At 41.1% G+C, this 11,907-nt stretch overlaps 1 protein-coding gene across 3 annotated transcripts in view; it reads right to left on the minus strand.

Annotated features, from left to right (window-relative positions):
- Window positions 1-11,907, minus strand: part of LOC144206551 (exocyst complex component 3-like protein 4) — a 40,011-nt gene that overhangs the window by 22,988 nt on the left and 5,116 nt on the right. For 2 of the 3 annotated variants that reach the window (XM_077731578.1, XM_077731580.1), the window contains exons 5-9: window positions 9,559-9,946; window positions 5,731-6,060; window positions 5,512-5,629; window positions 746-874; window positions 575-675 (exon numbers count right to left, since the gene is read on the minus strand). In XM_077731578.1, coding sequence (XP_077587704.1) covers window positions 575-675; window positions 746-874; window positions 5,512-5,629; window positions 5,731-6,060; window positions 9,559-9,946 — 1,066 coding nt within the window. The remainder of the gene's footprint in view (window positions 1-574; window positions 676-745; window positions 875-5,511; window positions 5,630-5,730; window positions 6,061-9,558; window positions 9,947-11,907) is intronic. The other variant, XM_077731579.1, reaches the window with a different exon arrangement.

Consider the following 11,907-nt stretch of genomic DNA (forward strand, 5'->3'; position numbering starts at 1 on the left):
CATCACCTAATTCAATGAAATTAATATATATATTATATATATTATATATATATATATATATATATATATATATATATATATATATATATATATATATATATATATATATATATATATATATATATATATATATATATATATATATATATATATATATATATATATATATATATATATATATATATATATATATATATATATATATATATATATATATATATATATATATATATATATATATGTATATATATATATATATATATATATATATATATATATATATATATATATATATATATATATATGTATATATATATATATATATATATATATATATATATATATATATATATATATATATATATATATCAGAAATGCGCTTATTTATTTATATATTTATTCATGTATTTATCTATTAACTTACTTAATACCTATTTATTTATGTCTAAAATGCCTTTCCTATTTCTGCAACCTCACCCTCTTGCTACTGTGACAGCAATTTACAGAATACGGGCTGAATAAAGTTATCCAATTCAATCCAATCCAATCAGCGTGAGTGAGAAAAGCACACAACCTTCTGGGGAAATCCTTCAGTTGGGCCAGGCAGGATGTCATCACGTCTCCTTTCAACTCAGCATTCACATGGCTTGCGTTCACCACGTTTCCTCTCAATTTCTGCCGACACAGGCGGATGACGAACTGCAGCCCTTAACTGGCCAATCAAGATTCAATTGATCTGGCTCACCGTGCAGATGTCCATGTTGAAGTCAGAAGTGAACATGTGGTCGTCATCAATGTCTGGGTGCTTTCTCACACTCCAGAAATCCTTGTTCTCCAACTCCAATAGGCAATCCAAAAACGCTCTCATGTCTTCCTGAGTATAGAAGAAAAGAGTGACAATCCCTTTTAAAGCTCCTCCACTTGAACATTTAAAACACATGGAGTCAAATTAGTGCCAGAAACAATGTGTTCGTTAAAAGAGGATAAAGATAATTTGTGCTATGACAAAAAAATGAGCAATTGCAAAAGGTTTTTGTACTACCCTAAATATTTTTGTTTTTTTAAAATAGTTATGTTGCGTTTCAATTCTTTTGCATATTATTTTTTGCTGCAGGGGATGACAAGGAGACGCATCTGCCACTGCTCCGCCAACAGGAGATGTTTCAGGACTGAAGAAGGAAAATATAAATGAACGGTGGTTCCTGGCTAATAACCCTGTAGCTGACTAACAGACCACATGGAATCGACTATGGCAACGGAAAAGGAAAATGAGCACATCAGAACTCCAGTTAATAAGATCCTCCGAAAGTGTGCTTGCGGATGGGAAAAGGTGACCACGTACAGGGGACTACGAATACATCAAGGCCACCTATAGGGCCACTGTGGAGAAAATCCTGGCATACTGCATTACAGCTGGAAGCACGACAGCCGACAGAAAAGCCATGCAGAGAGTGATCAGCACCGCCCAGAAGATCATCGGCTGTTCTCTACCCTAACTGGATGACATTGCAAGCCCTCGCTACCTCAACAGAGCCGGGAACATTCTTAGGGACCCATACCACCATGGTCACAAACTGTTCCAGCTACTGCCCTCTGGCAGACGCTACAGGTCTCACAAATCATGGACAAATAGACGTATGGACAGTTTTTTTTCCCCCACAGTATTCAGTACTCTGAAGTTGCGTTAACATGACACACAATCCCTTCTGGTCAATAACTTTGGGGTGTGTAATAACAATGTGCAATATTTGATTGTGCCATATTTTAGAATTTACCTTGCCAAGGTGTGACTGTTTATATTTTCATATTACTTATTTGTGTTTTGTTGTTTTTACTAGGAAAACACAATTTGTGGAGGGGCACCACTAATTTCGTTATACGCAGCTGTGTATGAAAATAAAGACTTTTGATTTGATTTTAAAAACTTAGGGAAGCAGCATCCCACAGAGCTGCCTGATAAACAGATGGAGAGGATCATCATGAGACAATTTGAGAAAATTGACCAAAGCCAACTCCCAGGAAAGTTCAAGGTCTGGTGCTACCAGTTCATACTCTACAGAAGGGTAATGTGGCCCTTGAAAATGAGCTCATCCACTGTGAGCAAGATGGATGGAAAAGCCAATTCATTAATTAGGAAGTGGCTAGGTCTACCACCACCGTGACCGGATGCTTTGTCCCCGGATGTTTGGTCCCCGGACGTTTGGTCCCTGGGCGTTTGGTGCCCCGGCGTTTGGTCGAATGGACGTTTTGTAGAACGGACGTTTGGTAGAACGGACGTTTGGTAGAACGGACGTTTGGTAGAACGGACGTTTGGTAGAACGGACGTTTGGTAGAACGGACGTTTGGTAGAACGGACGTTTGGTAGAACGGACGTTTGGTAGAACGGACGTTTGGTAGAACGGACGTTTGGTAGAACGGACGTTTGGTAGAACGGACGTTTGGTAGAACGGACGTTTGGTAGAACGGACGTTTGGTAGAACGGACGTTTGGTAGAACAGACGTTTGGTAGAACGGACGTTTGGTAGAACGGACGTTTGGTAAAATGGGTTCGCTCGCTGTCAAATTATGAGAGTTCACTGTTGAAACCTGCTTTCAAAATTATAATCATGAGAGAGAGTAAGTTTAATATCTAATATCAAAACATTAAAATATCAATAAGAGCACTCATTTAACACATTGGCTGCTGCCTATCAATAAGAGCACTCATTTAACACATCAGCTGCTGCCATTGATGGCGATAGGCGTCCACTGAACCTTCATTCTCTCTGGGAGAACTTGCAATGCAGCAATGTTGAAATATAAAAATTATCAATAAGAGCACTCATTTAACTCATCGGCTACTGCCATTGACTGCCATTGACAGTGATAGGCGTCCAATGAGCCTTCATTCTCTCTGGGAGAACTTGCAATGTTGAAATACTTTAGATGGACATTTTTATCAAACAAATAAAAGTCTTAATATAATTTTAGCCCAGAACTTTGACATTAAAATAAAATGGAATAAGTACAATTATTTTATTAAAAAGAAGACAAAGCAAATTCACAGATGGTGTTTTTATTAAATCAGTAAAACTAACAAATTCTAGCAGTAAAACTTACAAATTCTGTACAAAAATTACAAATACAAACTTACAAATTCTGTACAAAAATTACAAATACAAACTTACAAATTATGTACAAAAATTACAAATGCAAACTTACAAATTCTGTACAAAACTTACAAATACAAACTTACAAATTATGTGCAAAAGGAATTCACAGATGGGAGTTTTTATTAAAACAGTAAAACTTACAAATTAGATGAAATGGCTTGTAGGTAATGTACTTTGTTTGCAAATTGATCCGGGTTTTCATAGTCTTGCGCTTTTTCAACCGCTCATTAACAGCTGCGTATGTCTTTTTGCTGTGTCTGGGCATAATACCGCATGACGCCTGTTGTATTGTCATTTCCGAGTCACGTACGTATGCTACAAGTTGAAAAAGGGGTTATCTTCAAAAGTCTGGCGATTCTTCTGGTATCACTTACAGGAAGAGATGAGAGGCCAAAGAAACTTTGGCAGGGGGATCAAATTGATCCCGAAGACTTTTGGGACAAGGGAAAAGCAGAGCAAAAAGCTAGTAAAAACCCTGGAGTTGGACTACACTCAGGGGGATAGTACGGTATATCAAGTTGATTTGTTTAAAGTGATTAGCTCTGTGTACTAAGGGTTCTTGGAGGTCATGGGTACCAACACACAATGTGAAATCGGAGGCAGATGGTACCCATCGGGCAGATTGGTGTTAAAGCTGGGGTGAGGTAATCATACATTCGACCCAAGGATTGTAGGACCCGACTGAGGCTTGTAATAGTTCAAGGCAGAATAAGATAACGTTAGAGATAAAGAGTGTGTATTCACTAGGAGAGGGAGTTAGGCACCCTGAGTCATTAACCCTGCAGGACATTCACAATCCTCCGTTAATGGAGTGGTAACATAAGTTTCCTCATTATACAGTATTCACATTGGGAATTTATGCTTCAGGAACTGATGCCTTAGGACAGATGATTATTATTGGGAAAAAAAATGTTGGACAGACCCAGACACCAGTGTGGGTCCTGGACCGGGGCATGAGGGGTTTTAGTAATTTCATTTATTCATTTCAAATCATGTGACACAAATTTACGATACAGGCTTATGGTTTGGAGGTCACTGAGAATGGGATTGCCAACATCTACCAGACCCCTGAGGTCAAAGGATATAACTCGAACTACGACCTAGTAGAGGGATAAATTATTATTGTTATGGATAATTATACAATAACAGATTCAAAGGGAGGAGCAGGCATACTGGATTTTTTTTGTTGAAAAAATTACTGCTAAAGGTAGGCATGCAGTGGAGTTATATCATATAGATTGTCCTTTCTGCTACTACGAGTAATTTGAAATTGGTTCTTAATCCTGCGGACCAAGAAAATTTTAGTGTCACTACTAGGTTTGAGTCGACCTGCTCATATCAACTGATGTCCAGAGATACTTTGAGTGTGTCTGCTAGCGCTCAGGCGACATATAGGCATTGACTCAGGTCAAAGGAGCACTAACATGTTGGATGATGGATGATGATGGATTGCCAGTATCGGTTGGACACCTGGACCCACGGTTTTGAAATTTTACCATATTATTGAACCCTGAGAAATCAACCAGTCTGAGAAAAGCTAGCTCCGACCTATGGTGGGATAACTCCAAATGTGATTAAACTTCTCTCTGACTAGGTAATCGACAGAATGAACGTGGTCTTCCTTTTAGGCATCTGCAGAAGATCTTCAATATGGCACACAGTTTGCAACATTAATTCAAGGAGATTGATGACAACCTGGTCAGAGCCATGGAATTTGGCAATTGTCTTGACAGTGTCATGTCCTTCTACAAAAGTATATTTGTGCAAGTAAAGAAACGGCAGTCGCCATGTTCCTTGTGCGCCGTAAACCTCTCGCAGGAAGAGGCTCCTTCTGTTCCATCGATGATCCAAAGCCTCTCTAATCTGACGAAGAGGACTTGCACTAAAACTCCCAATAACATCCTTTAAAATGTATTTCTTTATTATTTAAATAAAGCGGAGAGGAACTATTTTCCCTGTGAGTAGAGTATTTACATTTTTTATTTATGGATTATATTTAGATATTAATACATTATAGTCCTTTCATATGCATATAGCTGTAATATTTAATAAATCCACTTCTCGATAATTGTACTTGTATTTTTGTATAGGCCCAAAAACGTGTAAAGTATGGTAGTAATAAAAAGGGTGATTCTACTTCATGTTTTTTTTATTAACGCAGCCATGTCTGGTCTACAGTATCCGCAATATTTGAGCGATTACTGTAATCTGCAAACATCTATATACAAACATGACCGTGGGGCGAAGAAAAGTAGTGTCAGTCTGAAAATAACAGTACTAAGAACACTTAGGGGTCAAATAAATTAGACATTCATTGCTGTCAATAGCATCCAATGAGTTAAAAAGTACTTGAACTGACCTTAGCAGTGTTACAAAACTTCTGCCGCAACCTAAGCAGAAAGTCTCCGTCCATGTGTAGTACGGCATCAATGTCACTCATTTCGGCCTGGAAAGCTGGACTTCCCATGATCCTCTCGCTGTCAGTAGTAACGGCCGGTATAATAATGGAAATAAAACACATATATAATGAAATACAGCATGAACAGTTGATACGTGAATGGAATAACTAGGGCCTGACCTGTTGTAGCGGTGCAAGATCCAATCCAGCAGGGCATAGAGGTCACGGAGGCTCGTGGCACGGGCCTCCAGCATGCACAAGTGGCGGCAGACAGCAGCGTGGTAGCTCCGCACGTACGTGGGGAAGACCTGGAAGCTGGGTGGGTAGCAGCGCCGAAGCTCTACCTTTACCTTCTCCAGATCCTCCACCACTGTCGTGCCCAGAAGGCCCAGGTGGACTGCTAGCCATGAGGCATTACTGAAGGTAGCAAGGTTTTGCATTTTGTCAGGGCAAAATAAAGGTTTTATTTCCGCATTAATCAATAAACCAATGATTTCAAATGTCAGTTCCCTGAAAAGAGAAATAAAGAAATTACTTTTAAAAATGCTGTACAGTGATACCGTATTTACTCTCATAGAAGCCACGCGCGCGTATAAGCCGCACCCTGATTCACAATTCCCACCTCCATATTCATGGTTTTAATAGGGAGTACAAATGTGTTATTTGAAGGTAAAATCTTAAGAAAAATCATCGCACGTGGAATTTATGAGATACTGTGTGAATCAAAAGCAAATTATTAGGGTCAATATCATAAAGGAAGTTAATATGCCTGTTTTTGTAAATGCAAAATATCAAATTATTCAATTTGAAAAAAATAAATAAGTCTATCTTGATGGGAAGCTGATGCTTTCTAATTACAGTAATTACAATTATCTTACCAGAAATTTAAGGTGTGGCTGCCATATTGCTTCTAATGTCAAAATATCTCAATTATTCGGGTGGTTCATGTTACTCCAATAGTTGTCACTTTCGAACAAGAAATACAACAAAAATAGACGGCAGCGCCCTACGTAAGATGGCTGGCCAGGACCTAGGCAAGATGGCTGTGCAGTGACGGGAACGAGTTTTTCCACGTTTTATGCAAATAGATACATTTTTTTCTTGAATTTACATTTTGTTTAGCATTTTATCTGTTTATCTTTTCTCTATTCATAGATAAATAAAAGTGTTGGCCGAATTCGCGTTCGTTATGACGTCACGCGCCGACGCAAAGGCGTCCTTTTGTCGTGACTTCATCGTGTCACAGCGCCATCAATTTGGAGTTTTTTACATGTCATGTTTTTATGCGCATATAAGCTGTACCTTCGATTCAGTCATAATCCTAAAAAAGTGGCTTATATGCGAGTAAATACTACATACATACATTTACAAAACAGCCTGACTGCCTGCCAATTCGCCAATGACGGCGCTCCGGAATCAGTATGAAAGTGAAACAATGATGCTCTTTGCCCCTCCTAGGAACCAGGAGTGGTAGATGGGGGACAGGGGATGTATCTGATGATCTTTTGAGCTGTGGTGATCAACCTCTGAATTCTTTTCCTGTCTACTTCTGTACGGCTTGAGAACCACACTGACACAGCATAGGTCAGTACGTTCACAATGACCGACCGGTAGAAGGTCATGCAAGTCAGTGTTGAGTTGCTCCTTCCTGAGTACTTTTAGGAAATGTGGCCTCTGCTGCGCCTTCTTGACAAGTGCTGTGATGTTTGCTGCCCAAGAGAGGTCACCAGAGATATGGGCTCCATGGAATTTTGAAAGACTACACTCTTTCCACTCATTCAGCATTGATATACTTGGGGGCAGGACGAGCCATGTTCTGTCGGAAGTCCAGGATGAGTCCCTGGTTTTAGAAATGTTCGAACCCAAGTTATTGAAACCGCACCACTAGCTGAGTCTACGGTCCTCATCTCTGTAGGCCATCTTGTTCCGCTCTGTGATCATCCCCAAATTTTACAATGATGTTCTCAGGGAGCGTGGGTCTGCAGTCGCGTATTTAGAGCTAATAAAATAGTGGACTCAACATATAGCCTTGGGGTGAGTCGGCGTTGAGCGTGTGGGTGGATGAGAGGTGGTGATCCAGCTGGGCGGAAGTGGTCCAGGTTGTTTGGGGTTGACTTTTTGGGCAATAGGATGGTGGTGGTCGATTTTAGGCAGGTTGGGATGGTGGCTTCTTTTAGTGACAGGTTGAAAATGTCAGCGAAGACTGGTGCTCGTTGGTCAGCCCGTGTTACCGTGGTATTCCATCCAGTCCTGTGGCCTTCCTGAGGTTGACAGCACAAAGCACACATCTCACACTCACTCGCTCCACGGTGAGTGGGTGGTTTCAGAGGTTGGTATGAGATGTATTAGAGTCGGGGAAGGCCATCGTCACACCAGGTAATAATGGTTCGTCTTTAGGGCTTTTCTTGTCGGCTAAGAGGGGGGTGTGATGGGGCCATGAACAATTAGAGGTGGTCTGACTGTCCAAAGTGTGGGAGTGATATAGCATTGTATGCACACTTGATGTTAGAGTAAACATGATTTGTCAGGAGTGGCTCGTTTTCCCCTCCTGGCTTGACGTCATTTTTATTTCAGCTGTGTTCAATTACTTGGTTAACTTTCCCCGAGTTGTTTAAGGGCTGCGGTTAGTGTTAGTCGTTGTCGGATCGACTTTGCATCATATTGACGTCACTTCCTACATGCTACGCCGAGACGTAGCCTATGGTGCTTCATGGTAGATTACTACATGTTTCGTTTCAGTTGCTTTTGGTCGATTCAAGCCCTTGTTGTTTTGTAAGTTTTGTTGAGTTATTAAACCAAGCCAACAATGAGAACAGAACGGTCTCAATCTCTCCAGCGTCACCGCGTATGGGTAACAATTCCCCCGGTCGCGCCACGCTGCATGGCGCATAACAATGATGCAGAGTTTTATCCACTCTTGGTGGACATTTCACGTGCTGGTAAAATTTCGGCAAAACAGATTTGAGATTTGCCTAATTAAATTCACCTGCCATGATGTGGTTGCCACTTGGGTAGGCGCGCTGATGATTGTTTAAGGTGTCCTTTAGTTGAAAGAGGGTGGTTCTTATGGTAGCGTTCGGGGCTATGTAAAGAGCAATAATGATAATGCCGGTTGGCTCTGTGGGCAGAAAGAAGGGTCTGCATTTCACCTACTTGAGTTCGAGATCGAAGGAACAGTGTCTATCCAGGATAGTACTATTGATACACCATCAATCATTCACATAGATGCAAAATCCACCGACTATAGCCCTCCAAATTGCTAGTCTTGGCCGATCTGAGTAGTGTGCGGCTGGCAAGCTGCAACGTAGTGTGGGGAATTTGTGGGCGTAGCCATGTCTTGGTGGTAGTTAGCATGCAGCAGTCTGGAACGTGGCAATTTACGCGCAGCTGAAATTTCAAATGGTTCATCTTGTTTACGATGGATTTGACATTTGCAAGGTTTTCTGAGCTTAGTCAACAGGTCACCTCTGGAGCCTCGCTTCTGCTTCTTAACCCAACGCCCCCTCCTTCACCGGCCAGACCCGATAACAATCCATGGAGGCCCCGCTAATCTCGGTATCTTTTTCAGAATGCTGTGGGTACGATGGAATTCGCTAAAAACTATAATTTCCTTCTGGGAACCGATGTTTAATTAGTCTATATGGTTATATTTTATGTTCAAGTCCGGCATTGACAAAAAAATGCGCGAAAAACATGCAAAAAAACGTGAAACTGGTAGATGGAGCTTTAAGCGGCTGCATGCTTACGCACCTCCATGTTGGCCAAATATTAGGATATTTTCAAACATCTGCTTTTGCTCTAGAAAACAATCATATAATTCCATAATATTTATAGTCCAAATTTGCAATCCTTCATTTTTGGCTCGATGCCCATCCACACAAATCGTGAAGCCCAGAATCATACAACAGTAAATAACAATTTCTGTATCAGTTGACTCATGCCCAAAATAATTAGTTTAAAAAGCCACAGTAAAAGGTTTATAACAGGCCTCGTCTGGAGTTCACCTACCTGTGGTTAGTGGGCTCCAGATGTACGTTCTCAACTTTGTCTCTAGCACCCTCCTCCACCGCATCCCTCCAAGCATCCATCCAGCTCCCCTGGAGTCCACTAGGTTCCCAGGACTGCTTGTCCTCTTCCTGGATGATGCGGGCCACATGGACCAGCAGCCCCGCATTCCTGGCGGGCAAGGAGACCGAGCTGCGGACGATGGAGGCCATCTTGAGGCGCAGGTCGCAGTAGAGGAGGGTGAGGTCCTTTTTCCTCTTGGCCAACTCCACAGGGGAGGCTTCCTGGGCTAGACACAGATGCTCCCTCTGGAACTCCCCTCGCAGGGCCAGCAGATGAAGGTGCGCCTCTTCCAGGACCTCCATCTGAATCAGTTTGTTAATCTGCATCACTGCAAAAAGAAAGTGATTTCAAAATTGATGCGTGCTGTAAAGGTTGTACAACATTTTTGTCTATATAAGAAAGACAGTAGAATATTGAACAGTTCTACAACCGGTGCTTCAGTTGGCGAGGAATAATTCTTTCTGACTGATTTCTAACTCAAATAACATTTCGGAAAATCGCTCGTTCGCACAGTGGCTTGTAGGCGTAATTTAAGAGGATGCCTGAGACCAGGTCCGCCTGCCAAACCCAAAGCAACGTCCCATTTGAGCCTCCGGGAACATACTTGCAAAATTCCGACGTGATTCATAACACCTAGAACAAATGGCAACAGACACTGCCTGGAAAGACGTTAAGAACTAAAAAGAGTGACTTTTTGTTGCCACTAGTTGGTGTTGTGGAGTTTAAGGAAATAACTACACGCCTGTTCAGTTTGTTTGACTCTCGAGAAACTCTGGAAATTTGACACAGATGTGTTCAATTATAGGCACAATGAAAACACTGAGCTGTTTAGGCACGCCCACCTACAAACCCAAGACAATCCTAACACCAGTCAGTTAAATCAAAGATCTAACTCAGTGGTCGGGAATACTTTTGACAACATTCTTATGCAGTTGCTAATCAATGAGAATATGCATTCTTGCAGTCTAATGCAAAAAAGAAAATTTAAGCAGCACTGGACGTAGTATCTCAGTTCTGTTCCCAGCGGATTCCATATTTTAGCTCACAGATTAGCGAAGAGCCAGATGCACCCATCGAAAGAGCCTCATGTGGCTCTTGAGCAATAGGTTCCCTACCCCTGATCTAAAGTGTTTGGCAATGTAGTGAGTTTGGTACATTGGCAAAGAATAATTGGTCTTTGAGCCCTCATGGAGGTCACACCCAATTATGAAAACTTTGATAACGCAAGTCTCATGAACAGATCAATCAAGTTTGAGGCGGATCTGTAAAGTCCCTTGGACGAGATCGTTGAAATGCACAGTGCAAGTGGCCAAAAGTAAGGGCATGCAGTTTGCCACAACGGTTCCACGAGATTGATGAATGATTTGTGAATTAGCTTGATAGTGTCATATCTTTGTACAAAAGCATTCATTCATTCATTCATTCATTCATTTTCTGTACTGCTTTATCCTCACAAGGATCATGGTGTGTTCTGGAGCCTATCCCAGCTGACCTTCGGGCACGAGGTGGGAGACACCCTGTATCGGTGGCGAGCCAATCACAGGCAACGAAGAGAAACAACCAATCACGCCCATATTCATACTTGGAGGCAATTTAGAGTGTTCAATCAGCCTACCATGCATGCCTTTGGAATGTGGGAGGAAACCAGAGTACCCAGAGAAAACCCACGCAAGCCCCGGTAGAACATGCAAGCTCCACACAGGTCACCCATGACCCCAGAACTGTGAGGCCGACGCATGTACAAAAGCACATTTTGTATATAAAAAAAAAAAAAAAAAAAACAGCGATCACAATTCCCCATCACCATATTCTTTGTGCGCTGTAAACCCCTCGCAGAAGCTCCTCCTGCTGACCCTAGGGCATTTATGATTTGGACTAAAGCTCCAATAGCCATTTTTTTAAGTGCAAGTGCAGAGAAAATATTTTCACTATACAGTACTTCAAGTGTTTATTTTTTTTCATATGAGTTTTCTATTTAGATATTCATAGATTTATTCATACGTCTATAACTGGAATATTTTTTTATTATTTTTTTCCAAGATGGTGCCGTTTACTCATTTGTTTTTTGTGGTTTACAGTGTATTACATTTTAATATTTCTTTATACATTCCTTTTTACTTTATGTTGTACTTTCTACTTTTTCCGTTGATGTTTTTACAACTTTCTTTGTTCTGTTAGCCTGGCTTCTTTCCGCTACTTCTTTTTTGGAACCATTCAGCCAAGCCTACGCTGTCATACACATGGGATTAGCTGTGAACAATACGCAGCAGAAAGAGCAACACCTCAATG

Source organism: Stigmatopora nigra, chromosome 13 (genome assembly GCF_051989575.1).
Source record: "Stigmatopora nigra isolate UIUO_SnigA chromosome 13, RoL_Snig_1.1, whole genome shotgun sequence".
Classification (NCBI taxonomy): domain Eukaryota; kingdom Metazoa; phylum Chordata; class Actinopteri; order Syngnathiformes; family Syngnathidae; genus Stigmatopora; species Stigmatopora nigra.